The sequence below is a fragment of the Pyricularia pennisetigena genome, chromosome 2 (assembly GCF_004337985.1).
Source record: "Pyricularia pennisetigena strain Br36 chromosome 2, whole genome shotgun sequence".
NCBI lineage: Eukaryota > Fungi > Ascomycota > Sordariomycetes > Magnaporthales > Pyriculariaceae > Pyricularia > Pyricularia pennisetigena.
Window position 1 is genome coordinate 5909417 of NC_043741.1, and position 25457 is coordinate 5934873.

At 51.4% G+C, this 25457-nt stretch overlaps 5 protein-coding genes across 5 annotated transcripts; 2 read left to right on the top strand and 3 right to left on the bottom strand.

Moving 5' to 3' along the window:
- Nucleotides 1-3162: 3162 nt before the first annotated feature.
- PpBr36_01650 (uncharacterized protein) lies at nucleotides 3163-6039 on the bottom strand (the record flags this gene model as incomplete). Its single annotated transcript, XM_029888834.1, has 5 exons — nucleotides 3163-3635; nucleotides 3778-4186; nucleotides 4996-5113; nucleotides 5239-5675; nucleotides 5809-6039. 5 exons carry the CDS (start codon nucleotides 6037-6039, stop codon nucleotides 3163-3165), a joined length of 1668 nt encoding a protein of 555 aa, XP_029751940.1.
- Nucleotides 6040-8598: 2559 nt separating this feature from the next.
- On the top strand, nucleotides 8599-11626 carry PpBr36_01651 (uncharacterized protein; the record flags this gene model as incomplete). Its single annotated transcript, XM_029888835.1, has 3 exons — nucleotides 8599-10312; nucleotides 10424-11260; nucleotides 11388-11626. The coding sequence occupies 3 exons, from the start codon at nucleotides 8599-8601 to the stop codon at nucleotides 11624-11626; spliced, it is 2790 nt and encodes a 929-aa protein (XP_029751941.1).
- Nucleotides 11627-15812: 4186 nt separating this feature from the next.
- Nucleotides 15813-18233, top strand: PpBr36_01652 (uncharacterized protein; the record flags this gene model as incomplete). The annotated part of the gene is made up of 2 exons (XM_029888836.1): nucleotides 15813-18127; nucleotides 18203-18233. The coding sequence occupies 2 exons, from the start codon at nucleotides 15813-15815 to the stop codon at nucleotides 18231-18233; spliced, it is 2346 nt and encodes a 781-aa protein (XP_029751942.1).
- A 1404-nt stretch (nucleotides 18234-19637) lies between these two features.
- PpBr36_01653 (uncharacterized protein) lies at nucleotides 19638-21839 on the bottom strand (the record flags this gene model as incomplete). Its single annotated transcript, XM_029888837.1, has 1 exon — nucleotides 19638-21839. One exon carries the CDS (start codon nucleotides 21837-21839, stop codon nucleotides 19638-19640), a length of 2202 nt encoding a protein of 733 aa, XP_029751943.1.
- Nucleotides 21840-23957: 2118 nt separating this feature from the next.
- PpBr36_01654 (uncharacterized protein) lies at nucleotides 23958-24911 on the bottom strand (the record flags this gene model as incomplete). Its single annotated transcript, XM_029888838.1, has 1 exon — nucleotides 23958-24911. The coding sequence occupies one exon, from the start codon at nucleotides 24909-24911 to the stop codon at nucleotides 23958-23960; it is 954 nt and encodes a 317-aa protein (XP_029751944.1).
- Nucleotides 24912-25457: the final 546 nt, after the last annotated feature.

A 25457-nucleotide genomic window follows, 5' to 3' on the forward strand; every position in this document is an offset into this window, starting at 1 on the left:
GACGACGATGTTTAATCGGCCTATGTGATACACGAATAGGAAAAAGGTGATTGGGGCGAAGGGCAAGGGCAGAAGGCCAGAATGGATTCGAAGGCAAACTCAAAATGACGGGATGTCGTCACGGATCACAGTTGGGGGAGAGGCGGCTGCTGCTGCTGCAACGCTATCGCAGCGTAACCTCTATGTTTGGTAGGTAATCTAGATTGCCTGTGGTATAGTCGAAATGGGCGCAAGTCGATTTTTTGCGCGACCGATTACAGTCCAATGCTGCGAAAAGGGAGAAGGTTGGATGAATGGGTTGGAACTGGCGATGACGAAGATGACGACACACCCGTTGGAAAGACAAGAGGGCGAAAAGAAAGAGGAAATCAGAGGGTGTGGGGTGCACTGGCCACCTAGTGGGCCCCACGCCGTCACCGCGTCCCGAATAATGACAACAGTCGAAAAATTCGGAATGGATACACCTTTACGCCCAGGGCTGGACCTCCCTTTGATGTCTTGCTCTAGCTTGCCAGCCTGGATTATCACGTCGGCAGCTCCTTACGCATTGTGTTGTTTATCATCTGCAAATACCTCTGACTTTTGGACAGGAATCGGCCAAGTTTTGCTTGATTTCTGTGTTTTTTTTTTTTCCTGTGCAATCTTTTTTTTTTTCCTTTCCAAATGCTCAATTGCGAGCTCCACTGCCCAGGTCATGTTCAATCCTTGCAGCCACCCGCGGACCAGGATATACCTCCGGTTGGTACTGTATATCCAGAATTTTAATACACTGTCCAGTCTTAGCCAAAGTGGGCAGGTTGCTCCGAAAGTCGTCTTTGAAGCCGCCGGACGCACAAGTGAATGGTCACTCATTGCCCAAAAGAGTGCGCCCCTTTTTGCAAATCAGCAGCTGCTCTCTACACCTGGAATTCGAGATCGATCGATTGCTTTTTTTTTTTATTCTACCTATTATATGTAGAGAGGATGCATTGGCCATTTGCTTTTGAGTGTTGCAGGAGGATTTTCAATACCTGCGTAACCCCCCACCCTGCTTCACCCCAGACAAGTCCGGAGTAGCTGCCGTAGTATACAGCCGTAGGGCGGATATTACTTTCGCCGGCTGTCATGTCACAAAACTGGAAGAGAAAAAAGGAAAACATCAACAGGGTATTGGATTATACCAATATTTGATGAATTCATATATGTGGCAGGGTTAGGCTTTGCCAGAGTACATGGGACGGCCCAGAAGAAGTGGGTTTTTCCAGACGCGTCGTGCAATCAACAGGAGTGAAATTTTCTACGTTTATTTTTCTGGCACCGGCTCCGGCTGTGAACATGCTTCGACGGGAGGAGAAAACGGGTGCCGGATGCCCGCCATGATTAGTGCGGCTGGTGTGTGGGTTCCTCAGTCAAGCAAGCATACCAAGCCAGCCTTCTCGAAAAACGAAAAAAAAAAAAAAAAAAAAAAAAAAAAGAGGAGAAACATGGCGGATAGAAAGACGCATCCTTGCTATGCACCTTGACCCAGTTATTTTACGCTGGCGAAATTTATACCATGCTAGAGCTATTTGCTAGTGTGGGCAACTCGACTCGCGCGAACCCAATCAGCAAACAATTTTCTTCCTCGTTCTCTATGGTCCTCGTTATCAATCGTTTTTCGGTTCGGCCGTCGCACTTTACACGCTGCCGCCGGGGAGGGGAAAATAGAGATGTTTGTAATTATTAATGCGGTCAGCCACCCTATTGGAAATCGGTTGGGGAACGAGCCGGCTTTGCCACGACCTAGAACGGACTGCTGGATTGGACTGGACCTCAGTATCGAACACACGACACAGGGTCGTCTCGTCTTACGAGAATGGCACACTGTGCAAGGCTGGAGAGATGACAGGGTGGATCTAGCGGGCGAAACGGTCAAATCATATTGCAAAGTTCTTTGTTTTCCAGGTAGGTGTGACGTATGCAGTATGTAGGACCCAGACGACGCCATAATTACCGTGTCCTCCCCCTCCCTAGGTTAGCATTCCCCAAAATTATTAATAATTTCCAGCTAGCGATACGATTGGCAAAGTGCGGTCAACAATGTGGCCGCAAGCAGATGGAGATTCATAGGTTGATTGATACTCTTGAGCCGTGCTTATAGTAGACTTGGTATTATAAAAAAATATAAAAACAGAATGAAAATAATAATAATAAAAAAAGCAGTAATTGCAATGACAATCACACACAATGTATGACCTTAGTACAGCGTAAATTAACTTTTTTTTTCTGGCCCGTGCTAACTTACAGAAAATACCTCCCACAGTTCTCAACTAGCATTCCCCGAGCCAAAAAAAAAAAAAAAAAAATCCTGAGTGAGCCGATGACGCAAGAGCGCGTGCCACGAATATGGTCGAGTCGCCAAGTCTAGCGGGGGCGCAAACTTGACCCGATAGCCGGGGCCTGCGCTCTGGCGGGCGAAACGACCAAATCCATGCAGACACGCCCACCCTGTATGCTAAATTGAACCTTTTTTGACGCAATCGATATTGACCCATCTTGTCTATCTACGACCTGACGCGAATCGGACTGAGAAGCGAACGAAAGCCAAGCGGGCCGCTCGGGTCGCCTCCGATTCTTTTTTTGATGGTAACGACACGGTACTAAGAATTCGACTTAATTTTTTATCTACCACACCTGAATTAGTTGTTTTGTCTTTTGAAATCACAATAGGGAGTGTCTGTAGTAAAACAGCTGTGCTGTAGATCGCCCCAGATCCACGCAACTTTGAACCAGACGTGCACATCGGAGTTTTTGGCACAGATCGCCCGAGAAGGCGGTGCTTTTGCTTATGCTGTACGTGCTATCATGTACTAATCGTGTAAGGCGTGGTTCTTGGCCTTGCTTTAGGGTCGAACTACGAATCTGGTTTGCATGCATGCACTTCTAAAGGAAGATGGTGCGCAGAAACATTGCAGTGCAGGGTAGGTTGTTAGACGATAAAGACACTTTTTAATTGCTCAGATGAACAAGGAATCGTCCAAACCTAATCATGAAGCCACTGTTTCGTATATGGTGTCGAGTACCTGGTGGCAAATAACGATGTTATGGTACAGCTTAGGCAGGTGTCTTCTCCTGCGCAAGCACGCCCAACCCGGCCGAGATAGCCTGCCTCCCCCCCCTGCTAGCTCTGCGCGATGGGTAGATTTACAGTCCAGCCTCAGCCCGCACCTTGAAGCCCTGTCGGGGCGCGTGTACCCGAATCCCGCGAAGGTTCTCGATCACGATCTCAGCCTGGTCCATGTGAACCAGCTTGCCGGCGTCCCGATGTTTACTTCCCGTGTCGGTCGGCCAGAGCCTCACCATGGAGCCCCTGGTCAGGCCCTCGCCATCTGCGGCGGTCGGTTCAGCCCCGGCGTAGTCCTCGTTTTGCCGAGAGGCGAGGATCAGCTGTGCAGCCTCCTTGCCATTTAATTTACGGGGCTTGGGCCCGGATGACCCGGCCGCCCCTACGGCCTTGTCGAACCGCTGTATCCATGCGAACACGCGGGGGAACAGCTCCGCAGAGACCTGGTCTGCGGGGAGAGCCGGGCTTCCGGGCAGAGTGACGAGCCAGTGAAACGGCCAGATGGCCTCGATATCGGCGAGGCTGGGCTTTTCTGTTTGCAAGATCCAGTCACCTGGAGATTTTTGTTTTTCATTGGTCAGGACTCCCGACAACCTCATTTGGACAATACCACCCTGACGAAACAAAAGCTTCCAGTCGGCAAGGTGGGTGAATCAAAAAAAAAAATAAAAAAATAAAAAAATAAAAAAACTTACGTCCGTCTGCAAGCAAAGTCGTCTCGAGCAGCTCCATCGCGTCTCGGATCTTGTTGATTGCGTCGGCCCGCGACAGCCACCCTCCCGGCGGCTGGTCGCCGATGAAGCTGGCCCTGTCTTTTTGAAATTTGGGGTCCTTGAGTACCGGCAGGTCACGAGGCAGGAGGCCCATGGCCGCGAAGAAGATGCCCGTGTCGAGCGTCAGCGCCGCAAGCAGCCGCTGGACGCCCTTTGACTGAGGCTCTGACGCTCCCAGTTTGGGCACAGATGGATGCGTCTCCTCCAGCTTGGAGAGCATCAGGCGCGTGTCCAGGTAGACGTCGCGCCCGATTGAGAGGACTGGAATGCGACGGTATTGGACCCCCAGCTCCTCAGAGAGGTCTGGTCGGGGCATGATGGGCGGTTGCAGCTGTTATCTGGGCATCAGTGATTAGAGCTCTTGGGATTTCGTCCAACCTGTGTTGCTTACACATTGCATATACGGTATGCCTCTGAGAGCTAGATACCACGAAACCCTCCTCGCAAATGGAGAAAAGGGATAGTGGTATAGAATAATAGGTGGATCTGGGCTTGCCATTGTGATTCGGGGAGCGATGGTGTGTATCTCTTTCAACAACAGCTGCAAATTGAATCCCTGACGATTGAATCGGCTCCTGAACTCGGATTTTAGTGTCCTCCGCAGATTATGTTCTGTCAGATATCTCAATATATGCTTATGTTGGGTGATGTAATGTTGTGTTTGTTGTATCTAAGCTTAAGTAAGGGCCAGCGGAGGGGCAACTTGACGTACCTCGGCAATTCGGCCACTTATATAATTCAGGGGTTCTGTGCAGAGCCAATAACCAATTCTTGTCCAAAATTCAGGTCAGTGAATTATAAGTCTCGGGAATGTGGCTTGCATCGGAGATATCGTGTTCTAGTAGCTGTGACTGAGAAATAACCAAGCCAGTATACGAGCAGTATCATACAACTATCTTTCGCGACTTCAGTATTTTGCCGGCCAAGACTTGTGATTTTATTGTGCATGAAGACAGCCCTACCAAGATACAAACGCGCGCACAACCATACGCCCAACTCGCGTAATGGGTATTATATCCAACAATAAATCAAGGCAACTGCAATCGACCGCATGAATTAAGCCCGCATGAACTCCTGCCGCCTGGAAAATGGGTTAATGAGAGTTCTCCAGAAACCTTTTTTTCGCCAACGATCACCCACTCCAGCTTGTGTCTCGAGCCTGAGGAGTGCAGCCGTTTCGGCCTCCTCTTGACGTTTCCTGCGCTTTTGGCTGAGTCTGAGTATCTCTTGACAGATGATAGGGAATACTTCTTTGACACTATGGACAGTATCAAAGTCAGCAATGAAGGGAGAACAAGATTCGAATTCGGGATTGGTTGCTGGATAGATGACAACAATAGCCCATCTCGAGTCCAGTCCACCAAGCTGTATGTATATACGTACTTGTCACCAGTCCTTGCACTTATCTCTAGAAAGGGGCAGCTCATGTCGAACGCGGAGGCAGTCCTGGAACCCTCGGCCCAAGCCACCACGCGTTCCTCATCATCGACATCGCTCTTGTTTCCGACGAGAAGCAGGCCATATTCCCGACGAATCCCACGGCTGGTTGGATTGCTGCTCCGGAATGAGCCACTTATAAACCTCTGGACGCGGATCGCAAGCTCGAGTGAGTCTTTGTCTGTTGTGTCGTACAGCAGCACCGCGCCTTCGGTGATCGCCAGTGCTTGTTCCAGCATCAGGTTGGTGGTGAGATGCTTGGATGGTAATTCGAGTACATCCACGTTGTAGTTGAGACCATTGATCTGGATCGGCTGTCGGCAACCGCCTTCGAGTTTCCCTTGCTTGGGATCAGGGCCGTCTTCGAAGGTATTGAGAGCAAACTACCCAGCACCAGAGGAATCGAGACAGGTCAGCATCTCATGTTCTGTCCAGGCTTTGATATATGCATCATCGTGATTGACCGGTTGACGTGCATATGCTTGAAGGGCTCAAATGTTGTCAGGAGGCACAAACCCTGGTGAGAAGACTTGTTTTTCCGCAGCCTTTGGCGCCGACAATAAGTACACGAAAATCCCTCTCCGTCTTCCCCTCTCTCCTGACATCTTCAGGGCGCCGATTCTGTGCCTCAAACCGGCTCAGCCTGCTCGTTCGATCTGAAGTCTTGTTATCGCCTTGTATCTCCTGCCACGTGAAGATAGCCTTTAGATAGTTGGCCTCTTCATCGGTCCATTGCATCGAACCCATGGCGATGATGACAGAATTAGTCAAATTTCAGGTTTGATCCTTCACAGGAGGCAGTGGCTAAAAGACTGGAAGCGCTGCCTTTGGTGACTTGAGATGTGATTGCCATGTACACCAAGTGGCTGGTCGGTCTTGAAGGAGCTGCTGATGCCCAGACTTCTACACCTTGAGTATATATCGGGTTAAGGGATTAGTGAGTGTACAGAATGAAGCGCCATATGACAGGCTCATCCGCCTAGTCATCCGAATCGTGAAATACATGCCCATGCTAGGCTTGGGCGTAATTTGAGAGGCCAAGACCCCCAATATCACCCTCTTACTCGTCTCCATTCCGTTTGCGGTCATGTCACAACAGCAATATCGAAATTTTGAGTAGCAAGTACTACTCAAATTCGGGGCTGTCTACGGTTGGCAAAGGCCAGCTCATTTACATGAAACCTTTTCCCTTACTCTGACGAATGATTCGTATTATCTCGAGCGGCGAACAAGTGTCACAACATAGCAGTCCAGCCTGCCTCGAGCCACTGTCTATTTGTTGCATTCCGTATTCTGTGCGGCATGTCCGGAAATACTGCAGGAGATCAGGGGTAGGTTAAAGCAAAGAAGCAATGTTGGAGTGAAGTCGGGGGCCGAAGCCGGGCCAGAAGCAAACGTCATATGCTTACACGGCAGAAACGCGTGGAGTGTCCTCGGACACAAGGCAAGCTGTTGCGCTACCATCTAATTTGAATCTCGTGTTGGATTATGCAAGTTTGCAGAAAATATGATGATGGTGGTTTTCCAACCCGACAAGCTTAGATCAATAGATCAATGAATACAGACTGACGAAGATAAGACGAGAATACAGAAAAAGAACCTTGCAAGATTACCAAGTTTAGTTCATGGTATCTTCAACGACCCACGGATGGGTAATATCTTGAGGGGGAGCCGAGTCGGGAACGCTTTATGAATGCCATCGTAACGAACGGTTGTGACTTGTGTCCTCAAAGATGAGATGTTTGTTTCTCCCGGATTGGTTCCACAGAGAGCACCGGGCTTTTCAACTTTCTGTTGGAAAAATAAGAACGGAAAGTGCCGACAACAAAAATAACATTGGATGGTAGCATCGAGTTCAGTTCACCGTGCTCACCTGTTTGTGGAACCGGAACTTTTGTGATTGAAGCCGAAACAATCACACGTTAGTATGTTGTCGAGATGTATAGCATGAATCAAGTACAACATCCTACTACTGGTAGAACGGTAGGCCGGTGGGTAACCTTGATATTGACAGCAGGTCCGAGGGAAATGAAGATGGAGACGGATTACTGCATGGGCTCCAGAGTCGTGTCTGGAGAGACTCGGCTAGAGAGAAGATTGCCGCAAGTTGCTGGAGAATCAAACACGACCCGCTGTTTGGCATTGGTGCGGGCAGTCTTGTTCTGGTTGACCCCACCTACCCCAAACTAAGAATAGGTCTTCTGGTGCCTCCAGGGCTGCCTATGCGAAGGGAGGTTCCGCCACAACACAGCCAAATCCTGCTCACTCAACCCTGGCCCACACCATGTGTGGTTCCTCCGGCCCATTCCAGCCGGACGGAGCCCAGCCGGAGCTGACCAAGTTGATTTTGGTATATGTGAATCCTGCCTTGGTCATGATTGACGATCAGATAGCTTCTGCGGCACATCTTACCAAGCTTTTCAAAGTATACCACGTAGTGCAAAAGTCCAATAACATTCAAGCCTCATATATTTATTTATTTTTTATTTTTTATTTTTTCACGATGGCCATCCGTTGATTGGCACAGCTTGTGGCTTTTGGGACCGAGAAGAACGACCCCGCTGAATCGCGCGAAAAAAAAAAGAGGCATGGGTGCAAAACATGACTGGCCCCCTGTCGGAACTCGGAGCATCGATGCTACTGTACTATAGAGTACCGCTGGTCGCATTGCTCTACGATGTAGATCACCTAGCAAGGTGAGGCCATCAATGGAATGGGGGTGAGATGAGATTGATTAGCAGGGTAATCAATCCGATTGCTTATAGCTGGAGGACGAACTCCGGGGAGGCTGAGGCCAGCATACTTGACCAAGACCTCCCGCCCTTTCGTGCGTCGCTGGCCGCTTATACCGATCAGAGTGGCTGCGCCTTCTCACCTACAGCAGTTTATTTTTAATTTGTTTATAAAATCTTCTTTGGCTTACTCTGTCGAGCAGGCCTCGCGCATCAGCAAGCAACCACTTAACGCAGTAATCACCTTAATCAACCCGGGCTGGCAAGTCATAAGCGCCTTGAGCGTTCCCCCATTAAGCGATTTAAGCAACCACCAAAAACGCCAGTGCCTGCAACTCCAAGGCGTAGGGAACTTTTTGGTAGTTTAATGCTTGGCATTCCTCTGCAGACATATCGATCTGGGATTCTTCAAACAAGAAGCAAGACTTTTTTTTTTTTCCAACACCAACTTCGGTCTTGAGGCTTTTGCGCGAGGTTGATGTGTGTCTGTTAAGGGTGATGTTGTTTGGGGGAAACAGGCAGACAGTCCTGAGATATACACCTTGAACGACGACACGCCTGCAGCATCTCTGTGATGGATCCAAAATATGATGACAACGGAACGGCCGACAACTCTCGTCCTGTGCTGAACCGCCAAGTATCCAATATCTCAGATCTCGCCATGGACACTGGGAGACCTCAAAATGGATTAAACACTTCACCGCGAATACGGCCAAGACACTCGCTTGTTTCTTTGCCTTCCATGGCGTCGCCTCGGCCGACGCAAGATTTATATACCTCCCAGCAGCAGCCACCCCCGCTGCCTTCTCAGATTCTGACTCGACAAGACACTTCCCAAGGACGAAAATTGTCCTCTGGTCCTGTCGAGATCCAAAACTCCTCTCAGGCGAGCCTACCTAATACCAGTTACTATAATGAGAGCCAAAATAGCGTCGCATCTCAAACCATGGCCGATTCGACACCCCGGCTTCCCTTGCAGTCACCAAGCGTCATACCTGAGGGCGCCAAGTCGTATAGGAGGCATCAAGAGCCCACAATACATGAGGAAGACAAAACACCTATAGACATCACATCGATACAGTTTACTGGCTTCAGTGGCGACCCCACAAAGTCTCCGGGGCTTTCGAGGCCGACACCCGAGCCATCACCACTCCTGGGACAAGATGGCATGGGTTTTGACTTGTCCACCGCCGCCGGTCTTGGGCCGTGGTCGCATAGCCAGGAAGACAACCTGAGAGAGGTTTCAGCCGAGCAAGGGGCTCGTTATGGTTCTCTGGCAGGCGGCCTCGGCTCCGGCTTCCGGGCCGATGCGACAATCAGAGAAGCCGACCTGGTGCTTGCCGCACCCCCCATCTCCAACAAAAGGGAACCTCTGTCCTTCTCCAAGCAAGTTTCTGCAAAGCTGAGCCGGATGAAGACGGTCAGGCTTGCCCAGAGCGAGGCCAACAGGCGCGACGAGATCATCGAGGTCATCATGGAGTGCCCGCCGAAGCAAGGCCCCGACACAGCGAACTTCGACATGAGTGACATGGGCGGCCCGTCGTCACTGGAGGATTTGAAGAGTCCCTTCCAGCCAGGGATGCGCAAGACGACATTTCCAACCAAGGACGAACAGAAGACGCAGCTGTTTTATCCACAGCCGAACTGGAGACCGTTCGTCATGCGCGGGCCATACATGGGCTATCTCATTCTTCTCGCCCTTGGAATGGGCATTGGGACTGAGCTCTTGTACCGTCAGTCGGTGGAGCAGCCCCTACTTACTTTCAAATCGCCCGAGGACTTATCTGCCGCAACGTACCTTACCCTCAAGTTTGGGCCGACCATAGTATCTGTCGTTTTTGGTGTGCTCTGGCAGATGACAGACATCGAGGTCCGGCGACTCGAGCCATTCCATCAGCTCTCTAAGCCGGAGGGTGCACTGGCACAAGAGTCCATCAGCATAGACTACATCACATTCATCAGCTTCTTCCGCCCCTTTCGAGCGCTGCAATATCGTCACTATGCCGTCTTTCTCTCCTCGGCCGCATCGCTGCTGGCCACCACCCTCGTCCCAACCCTGGGCGCTGCCTCGATCGTCATGAAGCCTGACAGGGAGGAGAGACTTGCCAACCCAGGGGTGCAGAAAACAATCATTATCAACCCCGTCTGGGCGCGCTGTCTTACCAGCGTTCTCGTGATCGTAGCAGTTTTGGGTGGTGTTTTGCTTTACGTTCTCAATACCAGAAGGTCAGGACTTAGTGCGGATGTCAAAGGCATCTCGGGGCTGGCCTCCATGGCTGTTGTTAGCCGTAAGTATACCTTTCCAAGGAGTCCCTCTTGGTTACTCATATTTTTTTTTTTTTTTTTTTTTTTTTTTTTTTTTTTTTGTTCACCTGCTAACGGTTCATATTTTTCTTTAGACATTCTGATGGACTTTCAAGATATGGACACTGCGCAGCCCCAGGATATCCATCGCCAACTCAAAAACAGGCGGTATGCTATTCGCAACTCGTCGCTAGCGCCCATGGACAGCCAGCCGGTACCGCGGCGAAGAACAACGACCCCTCAAGACAGCAGCAGCACCACCACCACCACCGGCAGCGACAACAATGCCAACGGCCTCTCGCAAAACCCACATCCACTCATGCTGCGAGCCGAAGGCTGCGTCCCCTTGATCGGCGCCATTGTGGTGTTCTTCATATTGGTTTACGTGGTAATCTTCGTCAGCGAAGCCATGGTTATCACGGACCGCGCACCCTGGATCATCACAATGTTGGCGGTCACCATCAAGATGGGCTGGGGTGGGCTCGACGCGGATCTGCGAATGATGGAGCCCTACCACATCCTGTGGCGCCGCCACGCGCCGCCAAAGACTCTAACGCTCGACTACACGGCCATGCCCGTCGGCTGGGTGGCTGTCAAGGGGCTTTTTAATCGGCACTTCCTCATCTTCCTCGTCGGCCTCGGCACCGTCATGTCCGAGGTTCTCACCGTCCTCGTTACCTCGCTGGCCACCGTATCCGGTCAGGACTTTTTGAAGCACAATCCTGTGCAGACGATGCAGCCGAAGGTCAGCCTCGTACTGGATGACGATGAAGAGGGGGGCCGCACCGTCAAAGCCGGGCAGGAGACCCAGAGCTCATTCTTCACCACTCTGGCCGCCGTCTCATTCATCCTCATCTACATGGCCATAGTGGCGGGCGTAGTGGCCGTCAAGCGTGGACGGCCGTTTTTGCCTCGCCAGCCAAACACAATTGGTAAGTTTGCATTGATTGGGAGAGAGAGAGAGAGTGTGTGTGTGTGTGTGAAAAAAAAGAGGTCAAACAGATATAAGGAATACCTGCTAACGTGCTTCTTTTTTTTTTTTTTTTGATCGGCTTACAGCAAGCGTGCTCGCCTTTATCCACCAGAGCAAGATGGTATACGACTTTGTCGGAACCAGCAAGTTCAACCGGAACGCCATGAAGAAGCGGCTGGCAGAGGTTGGCAAGACCTACGGAGTCGGTTGGTTCACGGGACGCGACGGTCAGACGCACTGCGGTGTCGACGAGGAGGAGCTCCTGGGCGACTTTATTCCAGGCTATGGGCTTGGGGATACCAAACAGCCATGGGTGGCTGTCTGATCCTTGTGTTCGAGGATTGGACTCATGGGTAAAGTGTTGACAATTGAGTAACGGTTCTAGTATTCTTAATTTGATACCCCTAGGCCGGTTAGCAATGATAATGAACGGGGCATATCCATGAGAAGACACAGGAGCTACATATATAAGCACTTCCGTATCTGGGTGATCTTTATGCTGTTCGATTCTATTATAGTGCACAAAATCATCTGATTTCTTGACTGACTTGGGCGAACATTCTACATGTATACTGTAGACTAGAACAAGCATGCATGCATTCAACTTGCCAAAGAATTTCTTATTATTGTTTACACAAGCCTCGATCTGCATCTGCAGCGTCATGCGCGTGATTACAGCGGTAGGCATCTGCCTGCTAGAACCAATGCAGGTTTGCGCGGGGCTCTCAGGGAAGATCCATCTATGTCGGAGATGCGACTACCAAACTAAAGACGACAGAAGAAAGTGAAAAAAAAAAAAAAAAAAAAAAAAGCGCACGATGCCTACAGCGTATGGTAGGTCATGTATCCGAAGGCATGTCGGTCACATCAATAGCCCCGAAGCTGCATCGTTACAGGGGGCGTGCGTCTATATAAGGGACCATGGCCCCCAATTTAACAACCCGTATCCAGCAGGGTCCCTTGGTTTTCCCGGTATTTTTTCTTCTTCTTCTTTTTCTATGGATGGGTGGTTTCACTTAGGCACCTGTCGAAACGATTCGTATCAAGCCCTACAAGTCCCGTCTGCGAATTGTGCAGTGAAAAGGGAGTTTTATGTGCAAACTATCAGTGTGTGCAGTAGATTGCGTGTTGTATGCTACAAGACTTGGGCAATTGTTTATTGCTTGTGTTGCTTGGTCGTGCAGCCAGGAAGCCCCCACCTGATGGTTGCATGACGGGTTCCATGTTTTGATGATCTATACTTGGATTGTGCATCTTTTGGGCCATTGACGCCGCACATTCGTCCATTCGTCCATTCTCATGTATCACCACAAAAAAAAAAAAAAAAAAAAAAGCCTCCCCCACAATCACCAAGACCTGGTATGGTGAATGATGATGGACAAATACAAAGTCACACACTCTTTTTGTTCCCCTTGATGACGATGATCAAAATTCGGACTGCCGGGAGAGGTTGGGTTGCCTCGTGCTAAAGTAGCGTTCCGAGTCAAACTTAAACTTTTAGGGTACACGCAGTAAGCCAAAAGTAGTAACGCACAGCACTGGAGGACCGCATCGTAGCCAGAGAAATTGCGAGGGACAAGGGGAATGGGGGTCCCGAACCCTCCAGCCGCACCCCCCGGTTTGCTCCAGAATGGCGGCAGACTGGGCGGGGGGGGAGACAATGCAAACCGGCTCTTGTTTGATCTGCACCCACCAGTAGATCCCACTTCGCCAAATCTTTCTCGGGTTTGCGCGCAAGGACGGACGAATCCAAAACCTCGGGCCCTCCTCCGTGGGTATGATGCGAAACGAGGCGCCCAAATCTTTTGTTTTCCACCTCTGTTGTGTGAGAATTGTGCACCGAGGGGGTATTTAGTTACTGTATTCTGGGGTCCATACCATATAATACTTACTTCCCCAACCACCCCCAAATACTTGCTACATACTTTTTTTTTTTTTGTGTGTACAGACGGCTGGTACCTGTTTACCCTTTTGCGTAACGGTAAAGCTTGTTATGAATTTCGTATGGTTTGCTACTATGTACATCAACCGAATTTTGTGCAAAGTTGCATGCAGAGAGCACATTTACAGATCAAGATCGGATGGAGAAAGCCCGCAAAAAAACAACAAAGACAGCGGGAAGCCGTGCACGTTTGGAAACCATTGATGCGTACAGGGTTGTTTTTTAGGCCCAAGGGTAGCTTTTTGTTTTTGCCTTATTGTTCTTCTTTATTGTTTTACAATTTTTCTTTTCTTTTTTTTCTTGTGCCTGACTCTTACAATTAACAAGCCTCTGCTTGCTGACCGTTGTATTATTGTGTCAATAGCAAGTTGTGCGTGCGTATTGATGACGCAACACACCTCCAAATGTACAAAGAGCTGATCCGATCAGCCTTGTGCAGCATGCCGTCCGGTTTCTTCGTCCACAGGAGGGCGGGCCGCCTCAGCTGATCCTTTTCTCCAGTCCTGCCGTCCCAGTGTGTCTACCGTTTTCATTCTGCGGCCGCCCAGTTGCCCAGTTGGAATGTGGATAGATGTGATGCAATTTGTCTTGTCCTGACTCTTTGTAGCCCAGTTAACTGAGCTGAGAGGAAGATCAAAGTCTAGCAACTCAATTGATATCTCCGTGAGGTTGGCAGCTGAAGGTTTGATCTGTAACTAGGGCCATGTTTAGTTCAGGTACCGGTGGCGCTGAACCTCCGGCTAGCTGTTGGATCGATCGTCCTTTTGTGGTTGGGCTGTTCAAAAAGATCAACAAACCGAAAGTCTACTGTGCAAAACGTCCAAAAGATCAACATGATAAAGATACTTTGAGAGTACGATACCACTTAGTAATAGCGCACGAGCTTCCAAAAGAGAAACAATCCACAAGGCAAACGCGGTATGAAAAAAAAAGATCCCATTTCGTCCAAAAGCGTCGAGAAAAAGGGAAAGGCGTAAAGTACAAACGGTCAAACGTGGGCCCCTGGGCACCCGGACGGTGAGGCGATTCGTCATTTTGGTGGGGTTCTTTGATTAGTTTTAGAGGCTGTGCAAAAGATGGACTAAGTGGATTGGTTCGTCTTCGTTTAAGGAAATTATTGGGCGGCGACGCAACACTGGCAGACGCCGACAAATTCGAACCTTGACGGTAACGCTTCCCTCGTTGCGAGAATCTCCCAAGGCTGCCAATGTGTTGCCCAGGTCTTGAATTTAATGGGAGTTTGGGGATGGGCATTTGTTTATCTGTACTGATTTTTTTTTCATTTATTTAATCATGATTATTTTATTTGTATCATTTGGTAATGATCACAGGTGAATCAAGGGCAGGAATGTGATTTGCAGGGTACAAGTATCTCCATCACAAAATCAAAATCGCCAAGCAAATGCCCCCAAAGCTGCTGTCTGCCATCTCATCATCAAGCATGAGGAAGTATGCAAAGACGACGTAATGTTAGCGTGCAGAGCAAGAAAACGAAACGAACGTGGATATTTCACAACAGCTGACAAGAGAAAGCAAGCTTCCGACGCACCAGTCAATGGTGTACTGTCTATCTTATTGATCACTGATCTTTGGCCATGATCGCCAAGCAGCGTTGACGCCAGCCGTGGCTGCAAAGGTTCATACACAGACATTCCAAGGCATTGGCGTTCAGGGAACGAGAAAAAAAAAAAAAAGACACATAATGGAAGACGGGAACTTGTACTGTCGGGAGGGCAGTGCAGATGACGCTCCAGAAGCCGGCGGCTGGGAAGAAAGTCACTTTTGGTAGCAGACGCCAGTAGGGTACATGCAATTTGCAAAAGGGGTACTTGGTCGCGCGACCTAATTTAGCGGCAAATCCCAGGTCGCCCTTGTCACTGTATGCCAAGGGAAAGTATCTCTGATGACTCGTCAGTCTCCCACCCCTCGCAGAAGCCCATTTTTTTTACCCCTTTGAACTGCGGCACCCCTGTGAAGGCCAGACTAGGCCCAGCGTCAACACGTTCCACGTCCGTCGGTCGCTGACTTGACCTTGTTTTGTCCAACTCCACGCTTCTAATCTCCCCATCTTCCACACTCGCTTTCAATCAAACTGACCTCCCTCCTTTCTTCTTCGTGGCCAGGAACGCGAATAATTACATCCCTTTCATATCCCTATTCAATCATTTCGAAAACGTGCTTCTGGGGAGCCGTTTGTGAACTGGTTGAAAGAGTATTGTCGAGCAGCAGATTACTCTCGCTTGCATCTCCTGCCGCCGAAGGGGTGTGGTAAAACCAACCACGTTTTAGCAGCCAACTTTCATCGAACCGTCCAGACCCGGCGACCATCCCGCCTCGATCCACATCAATCGTCGACGACGACAATAATCTATGTGCTCGTCTACCTAGAGAGAAGCTCTTCCGGCCTCTTTTTTTTTTTCTTTCTCGTGGCATCGTCTCATCCGTACAAGTGTAAGCGGACCGCAAAGTCAATTGGGCAACATCAGATCGAACTAGCGACGAATTTCGAATTGAGAAAATACAAAGGGGCTCCTGGACCTCGAGGCGCGGCCGTCAACCTACAGCGACCATGCTGCCATTATTATCAAAGGCATCATGCCTTATTCCTACTCTACTCACCGTGGCGTCGTTCCTGGCGCCCGTAGTTGCGGACCAGCCGATGCTGAAGTCGACGTCGCTCTACCCATGTGCGGATAACTCGGGATTCAGTGCCAGTCTCTTCACCGTCCAGTTCACGCCGGAGAACAACTCGGTCCTCGTCGAAGCAGCCTTCGTTTCTTCTATCGAGGGCAAAGTCATCTTCGACGCACAAGTCTCGGCATACGGATACACGTTCCTGTCCCAGAAATTGGACCCTTGCGATAAAGACTCACCGCTGAAGGGATTGTGCCCCATGACTGCTGGAAAGATTCCTATGCCACGCTTCACTCTTGACGTGCCCCCGGCAGCGACAAAGCAGATCCCCTCAATCGCCTTTAACTTTCCCGACCTCGATGCTAAAGTCAAGATCCTGATCAGCTATGCCGAAGGTGCCAACAAGGGCAAGCAGGTGGCTTGTGTGCAGGCCGAATTCGTGAACGGAAAAACCGTCGATCTTCTCGGAGTCAAGTGGGCGACCGCCATCGTTGCCGGTCTTGCTTTGCTAGCCTCGGCCGTTATTAACGGTCTGGGTCATTCGAATGCAGCATCGCACGTCGCCGCAAATGCTCTATCGCTCTTCGGGTACTTCCAAGCCCAGGCCATGGTTGGCATGACGGGTGTGCCTCTGCCACCTATCGTTCGCGCCTGGACCCAGAATTTCCAATGGACCATGGGCATCATCCGCGTTGGTTTCATGCAAGATATCGCGACCTGGTACCAGCGCGCAACGGGAGGCACGCCGGCGACGCTTTTCGACGAGGTGCAGGTCGTCTCCGTCCAGATCATGAAGCGCTCGCTCCACGCCGTTCCCCAAATTGCTGACAGGGCCCACGGCCTCTACACCCGCTCCATGGCCATGATGCCGCGCGCCGTTACAACCACGGCCGGTCAGATCTCCGAGACGGCTGCGCACCTGATGAAGCGTGCCAACATCAAGACTGAGACGGGCAGCTTCCTTGTCTTTGGTATTCAGCGCGCCGCCTTCAAAGCCGGAATCGAGACTACCAACTTGTTTTTGACCGGACTGATGTTCTTCTGCGTCTTTGTCATCATTGTCGCTATCGGCGTCGTCATTTTCAAGGGCTTTTGCGAGCTTGCAGCCAGGCGTAACTGGACCAAGCCTGACACCTTCCTCGAGTTCCGTCAGACCTGGCTTACTGTCCTCAAGGGTATCCTCTTCCGCGTTACCCTCATCGGTCTTCCTCAAATGACCATCCTGTGTCTGTGGGAATTCACTCAGGTCGACTCGCCTGCTCTCGTGGTCCTGGCCGTCTTTTTCCTCATTGGTATGATCGCCACTCTCGGATGGGCCGCCTTCAAGGTCATTCGTATCGCTCGTCGTTCGGTTGCCATGCACCGCAACCCGGCGTACATACTCTTTTCCGACCCCCAGGCGCTCAACAAGTGGGGTTTCCTCTACGTTCAGTTCCGCGCATCGGCCTACTACTTTATCGTTCCCTTCCTGGTCTACATCATCATCAAGTCCATGTTCGTGGCGTTTGCACAGAACAATGGAACTGCTCAGGCCATTGGGTTCATTCTGATCGAGGCTGCCGCGCTTATCACGGCTTCCGTGCTTAGGCCCTGGATGGACAAGAGCACCAACTCGTTCAACATTTCCATTTGTGTCATGAACTTCCTCAACTCCATCTTCCTCTTGATCTTTACCGAGGTCTTTAGCCAACCTCCTCTGGTCACGGGTGTCGTGGGTATGATCCTTTGGATCTCGAACGCGGCCTTTGCACTTGTCCTGTTGCTCATGCTTATTGTTACCACCACCATTGTACTATTCCGCAAGAACCCGGACAACCGCTACCAGGTCATGGCCGACGACCGTACCTCGTTCATGAAGTCGCAGACTCAGTTGACTGCAACCACGGAGCTGGATGCCCTAGCTGCCACTGCTCGTGGTGACAAGGCCGGCTACAAGAACGACCTTGATGACGATGCCGACTCGATCTCCTCAGCCTCTATCCGCCGGCGTCAGGATCCTGCCAACATGCCGCTGCCTCCGTCGACTGCCAACTCGTACAAGGAGGCGTCTCCCAAGTCACCGGTGGATCCTTCGGTACCTCTGTTCCCCGCAGATGGTCGTCGCGGCCAGTATGGCCCCGGTGGCGTGCCAAACCGTACGCCGAGCCCCTACAACCCCAGCTCGTCAACATCAAATCTGTCAGCACACGGGGGTTACAGGCAGCAACACAATGCCAGTCCAGGAGGATACAGGCCGAACACTGCCCCTAGGTATGTTTCACGCTTCAAGAAACCGAGATTTTTTTGATATACACAGACGCAGAAGCTAACGGTAGTATTTTACAGCCCATGGCAACGAGGTGCCGGTTACGACTAGATGAACCATTAGAACCCGAGCTCAAAGTGCCGAACTCGGGATATGATGAAATGTACCATCGGAGCGCAAAACGAGCATCACCTTAAACCGGGTTTGCCTTGCATAGTTTTTCTTTTTGTTATCTGTAAAGGGGATATTCTTTTTATTTATTTGCACAACCAGTCATGCGAGATACCCGCTTTTGGGGCTATTTTCACATATAAAATGCATGACAGACAGGCGTTGGAGATGGCGACCACCATACACAACTACTTTTTTTTTTTTTGTTGTTGTTCTTTTACTATTGCTTCCTTTGTTCACTCTGGCCGCGCGCGTGCTTTTTTCTATGTTGTATCTTCCTTTCTCGCTTTTCTTTTTTTTTTTTCACCTACCAAAACTTGTTTATTTCAAGTGTAACCATCCATCTAGAGGATTATTATTACCACGTGAGCAGCTCAATGGCGGGACCCGATGGAGTTAGGTCAGATCGTGTGTACATAAGCAGCAAGAGAAGTCGTGTTATGAATGGACAAGGTAGTCTTGACACAATTTTCGTCGGGTGATGCTTGGCTGGAGCTTCCGGACTGCCAGGACAGGCATCTCAACAGCCCATGTTTACACAGGACCAAGGGTGTTGGATGTGCATGGTCCCCTTGCCTTTCTTTGCTGAGCGCGGAAAGACCGAGGTGTCAGCGCCCCGGTCCGTCACCCCAAGATTAAGTTCAGGCTTTGGACGTAAGCACCTCATGCCGAATCGTATTACGCGTGCAAAGACTTGAGGGGGGTGGTTGTGGTCAGTACTAATACGGGCGAGTGGGCGGTTGACCGATATAGGTGTATGGCGTTCGTTCGTATTTAGGACGGCGCGTATGCGCATGACAGTCAGCATCCAAATTTAAACCTGGACAACTGCACGGCTGTAGCCGGGCCGGGTTCTCAATTGGGGGACTATTCTCGTCTCCGCGGGGATCTGCGAGTGAGAACAGTGAGTCGCAAGTGCCAGATAAGAGCTTGCCATGATAACAAGACCCTTTGAGGTACATATCAACTAAAAGCCAGGAACTAGTTTAAAAACTGGTTTCATTTTACCGGCGAGCAAAAAAAAATGTATGGCTATTTTCACCAACCGAGTGCAAAGCCAAGAGATTGGGAGGGCGCTCATTAGGTCTAGTGTAGAGTAAAGATCCAACCCTCAGTTAGGGGATGGATAAGGAGTAGTGTGAAGTTTTGAATGGTAAGCGCAAACAAGCAAAAGAAAAAGAAAGAGACAAAAGACAAGAAAGACTCCGGCGTAAATGACATAACAGGACAGAAAAAAATAAGAACGGTAATAATAGAGGCGGAGAGGATTATAAAAATGAGAAAGAAAAAAAAAACACACACACACACACACATGTTCAAAAACAATCACCTCTCCCTCCTTTCCTATATAGCAATGGCCCCGCTCATAAATCGGCCGGCATCCCCACCGGCGGCCGAGACGGCCTGCACAAACGCCTCCTTCATCCTGTCCTCGCGCTCGCGGTTCTCCCTCTCCCGCCGCGCCTTGGTCTTGGACGACCCGCTGGGCGCCACTCCGGCCATGAGGACGTCGTGGTCCATGGCCGTGTAGTTGACGAAGCCGATGCTGAGGCTGCCCGCCGCCGCCGCCGATCTGTCCGACGACGTCTGCCGCCTCTGCTGATGGTGCTGCTGCTGGCTCTCCAGGGTGTAGAGGTCCAGGTCCGGCCGCGATGCCCACGAGCGCCGCTTGCGGATCGCTGCCGTGGCCGATGACGACGACGACAAGGTCTCGCCGCCGTCCCGCAGAGACTGCATCGACGTGCTCCGCCGCGACCCCTGCAGCAGCTGCTGCTGCGACTGCCGCGGCTTCGGGGACGGTGACGTCGTGGACCGCGCCGAGCCGCTGCCGCCCGATGCCTTGCGTGGGCTCGCGTGCGACGGTACCTTGCGAGGGCTGGCGCCGGATGAGGTCTTGCGTGGGCTGGCGAGCGAGCCGCCGGGACCGGTGTGGCGGGCCCCTGAGCTTGGGGCTTTGGGTTTGGGCCGTCGGTGGTGGGGGTGGTGGTGGCTGTTGTTGTGCGCTTGTTGCTGCTGGTGGATGCCGTGATCTGGCCTGTGGGAGACGTCCGGTGAGAGCATAGGGACGGTTTGAGGCTGTGTTGAGAAATTGGCGCCCGGTAGGAGATGATGATGGTGCTGTTGCTGCTGTTGATGGACGTTGTGATACTGGTTCAGGAGCTGCTGCTGCTGCTGATGTTGTTGTTGTTGTTGTTGTTGTTGTTGCAGTGCGAGAAGCGTCGCAGCGTGTGGAGGGCCCCTCGGCTGCGGCATGTGTATCATCAGTCCGTCGTTGGTGAGGTCCAGCTGGGACATGGAGATGGTACCATGCTGGTTGGCCTGAGCCGCGGTGAGGTTACGGCTTGATTGTTTCCTCGTCATCATCATGGCCGCGGTGGGTGCTGTATTGTTGGCGGCGCCGCCACCAGCAGCAGCAGCAGCAGCGGATGCAGCAAAAGCGTAACCCAGGTCTTCCCTTGCATCCATACTGTCTATTGCCAAGGGTGAGGGCACGGCCGACTCGACGTGAGGAAGACCCGCCGGCGCCGTCCCATCCCAGAACTGAGGGAGCAGCTTGAACTGAGCGGCGGCCCACAGCTCCGGGTCGATGGAGGCGGCGCTCGTCACTGGCATTGCGGCGTAGTTTGCTGTTGCATACACCTGCTGCGCCGCCGACATGTCTTGGGAAGTGAGCAGCGGAGTGCCGCTGGGGGTTTTGGGCAGGACTGTCGGCATTTGTCGACCGCCCGGGTTGGGCTTGGAGTTGAAGGGGTCTTCAACGGGACCCGAGACAAATGGTTGCTGCTGCTGTGTTAAAGCCCGCCCGCTCAGCGGTGGCGTGATGGGCAGGCCCTCATACGTAGGCATCACGCGATGTATATTGAGCGGCGCCACCGTCATTCCCTCCTCAGGCTCCTCCTCCCTTTCCAGCCTCTGCCGCAGGCCGTTGCTGATCGAGCGGGAGTGGTGGTGCTGGTGCTGTTGATGCGTCCCGGCCCTCCCCAGCGTGGCCGATGCCTTCTTGTATATGCCCGAGCACACGCCAGCCAGCCGGTCCGTCACCTTCTTGGGCGACCCCCTCCTGGAAACGGGCGCCGAGGCGGGGACGGCGGCGGGCTTCCGCGGCGAGTGAACCGAGAGGTGCTCGAATCTGAGGATCTCCGTGTCCGAGTTTGAGCCCGTGTTGCTGACGTCGAAGCAGTTGCTGGGCGACAGGCTCCTCAGCTGCTGTTCGAGCTCGTCGTGGAGGTTTTGTTTGCACGGTTGGTTTTGCCGCTGCTCGTCTGCCGCAGACGCGTAAGCAATAGCATCTATCCCCTGCTCACCCGGCAGGAAGGACAAGGAAGGAGAGTGTTCCTGCTTGATGTTGAGCCCGTCGCTGGCGTCGAGCGTGAACATGTTACAGTGCTCCACGCCGTCGGTGGACATGGAGTCTGTCGTCGACATGTTCCCGTCGAGGTTCAGGCACGAGTCCATGTCGAGCAGGTCCTCAGACGTCAGGAAGCCGCCAATGTTGTTCATCGGCGTCCAGTAGTAGGCCGAGTCCGACCCTTGGCCCGCGTCCATGATGTGTTGTTGCCTGTCGACGTGCAAGTCGACATCCGCTGGATATGTTTCTGCGTGTTGACCGATGCAGTCTCGTTGTGAGTCTTGGTCGATGCTGCTGCTATCTTGGTAATTCGAGTCGCGTATGGGGGAAGAAATGATGATACAAGGGAAGCTGTTGTCTTCCTGACAAAAAGATGTGTGAGGCTCCGGTTCGGATGGCCTCCGTTCCATATTTTGGGTGAACATGTTTCTGTTTCTGTTTCTCTGATGTTGCTATGAGAGTCCGGAATTGTTTAGTCGTAAACAATGTCTTGGTTGCTGCGTTGAGTATTTTCGTTTTCTTGCCTATGTCCTATCGCAATGGCATGTGGACCAAGGCAACAATAGATATATTCGATCAAAGGTGTTCCTGGTACTACAGCAACATGCAACATTGCAACGTGGAAAAATGGACGGTTGGCTGTTAATGTCTTGTGGAATCTTATCAGGGTTAAATAAAATGTTTCAAAAGGATTGGAATGCAGAATAAGGCAGTTTGCCTGTGTACCGTACCTCAGGGTCTCGATGCCATGTTAGCTATAGAGAGAGAAAGAGAAAAAGAGATGTCACGGGTACCTTGCATTCCTGAGCATGACCTCCAAATGGGGAGAGCGATGAATTAGCTATGCGGCCTCGACCAATCCTATGGCAAGGTGCTGGTTCGGATAGTCCCTGTCTCCCAAAGTTGCCGGGATACAAACCACAGCCTCAAGCGAATTCTTGAAAATAGCGAAGCATACAAGTCTTTGACTGGCCTCTGCAGACAAAGGCCCCCGATATCACAGGGGGTGGGTGCTCTCTTCCCACAAAGAACGTTGTCGCCCTTAGGGCTGTAGTTGGAAATGCCCCGAGATCTGAGGCAGGCTTCGCCCCCCTCGGCCAAGGCCTTGAGCCGAACTCTTTCTTTGAACCGTTGCGGCTCTCAGCCCTCGACTGAAATCACTCCAAAATAACTTGTAGGAAGCAAGGCCCGGAAACCCCCCCAAGAACAAAGCCAGGGCTGAGGTGGTCCAACAGCGCGGTTTGATCGACTGGTATTGGCAGCTAAACCCAAACAAGGCTGAGTAGAAAGAAAGAAGCATCGTCATGACCTCGACATTGCTCATACGCACCAACGGACATATCCGTCCCACAACCTGCAAATGCTTCAAGCTCTTTCTGGCCCGTTGGAACAGGGGCCTTGCAAACATACCCAACAACCCCAACCTTGGGGGNNGGGGGGGGGGGGGGGGGGGGGGCCGACTGGGTGGAAGGCTGCAAAAGACTTTTTGGAAGCGAATAACCTCAATGGTCAACCAAGGGAGCAGCAGATCGGGGTCACCGCTTGTACGGCAAGATTGATGCCGGGAAGCTAGATTTCTTTTTGATCGGTTGCTCTGGTTAGCTTTACGATTATGTAAAATCTTGATGGGGATAGGGTCGGTCGCCTCATAAGCTTACGTCGATGGACGACATCTCCAGCTCCATGATCGTAGGTCCCCGTTCTAGAGAATGGCATAATCCACAGGCAGACGAAAGTTTTTTTCTGTGCAAGTTCGATCAAAGTCACCTGGACCTCCTGCAGAATACATCAGACCAATGAAGCATTGACATCCCATATGTGATCTCGGGTAAAACTAATGGCAACATCATATGCATTACGATCCCTTGTGCTTTGTACAACACACGCGATCGGGCAGACCAGCCCCCCCAAAATGCCTCAGGAAGCAACTGCTGCAAACCGTCCAAAGTTGACAAAGCTCTGGTCCAGCCATGTCCAGCACATCCCTTGCGTCCCGCACCTGCCACCTTATCACTCTCGCCCTCGACAAAAAAGAGAGGTTCCCTTGCCGCTAAAAATATCTTCAACGAATGGATACAGAGAACATCCCTTGCCTCCACTCGCTTGACGCTCATCATCAAACAATTCTTTTTTTTTTTTTTTTTCGGTTCTTTCCCAACGCGCAACGCCAAACTACCAGAAAACGCCGATCAAAAAACAAAGAGAGGGGGGTATCAACGCATCGCCATCATGCAATAGACTGAGGAAATGATAAAAGACAGAAACAGAACAGTGACACTCAACTCGCTGGACACTGCAGAGTAAAAGGGAAACAATCATTTAATAGCAGCCATTCTTCCTGTCTCCATAGAAGAAGGCCGTTTGTCGTTCGCTGATGACGTGGACCTTGCAGCTGAACCTTTTTCGCCGGGACCCGACGGCGTTGTTGCTGGCTGACGAGCAGGCACTTTACCACGAACTCGGGTCCGCGCGGGTTTGTAAACTCGGTTCAAGACTCGACTGGAGCAGTGCTGAGCGACCTCGTCCGAGAGGTGGAACCGCACAAGATCCCTTCGGTTCACACCGCTCGTCAATCTCGGTAAGGATGCCCTCAGCTTTGCGTGTATCATCATGGCCTGAAGGCCAGTAGTTGGCAATTCGGGGGCAAGGTCTGCGGTGAGGTCGAACTTGCCGGGCAGCAGATTGTCGTCGCTCGCGACGCCGGTCCCGGGCTCACACGTGTCGGCCACGAGAATACCGGGCCCATTCATCCCATGAGTCGGACCTCCGAGGCTGGGCGAAGCAGGTTTTCTTATCCATGATGGCGCCAGGTTTGCAGATGTAACCGTATATTCAACTATGCCCCGTGACCTGGACCTAGAGCTATCCATATGGCCGGCATCCAGATCTAATTGGACGTTCTGTTGTTCGATCCACTTTGGGAAAAGAGTTGAAGAGGATGTACCCGAGGTACAGCCTTCGGCAACTTGACATCCTTCTTGGCGCCTATCTCTATAGTCCAAGACGGATCCCGCTACTGACATCTCTCCTTCCGATGGTGGCGAGTCCGGGGAAATATGGCTAGATTGAAGCTTTAAGTCTTGTCTTCTCAGCCTCCTGATGATACTCCGCATGTCTGGAGGATGCGGTGGAATGCTATCAGGGATAGACGGCTCGATTATAGGTGGCCCAGTTTGGCAATCTATAGCCATGGTTACATCTTGGTCACCTCCTTGCGGCTCGTCGACATCCTCCACGACACTTCTGGGCGAAGAAGTTGATCCCGCCATATTGTAAAGTGAGAGAGAGAGAAAGAAAAAAAAAGTGTCACAATGTTCTCTGAAATGGCTTATACCGAGTGAGAACAATTGTTACTGTCATATTTTGCTGAGGTTGAGGTTGAGCCAGCCGAAAGTGAAAGCTAGCCCATCAATTCAATGTCGGTATGATGTATATGTAAAATTTCGTGCTGAATCGGAGTTTGGTGTAGATCCAGTGCCCAAAGGAGCAGTCGTCGAATGAATTTGTTCCAAGAGACGCCGCTGTGATGATGGTGGAGCAGAGACGGCTGATCGAATAAGATATCAACAAGTTGGCCTCTTTTGTTGATATGATATCGGGAGCCGACAAGGAAGAACGGCGGCAAGACCATGCATTTCTGGACGTATTAGCCCACCCTGCCTGGGCAACAACAGCAGGTAACGCAAGCAACCACGACTCGGGCGCTTTTGAGTCCGACAAACAAATCCGGGCAAAAAGTTCGCAAGCAAAGAAGGGCCAGTGATGGACAGATAAAACACCCCCCCTTTCAAGCCAGGCCTCCTTGCACCTGGGAC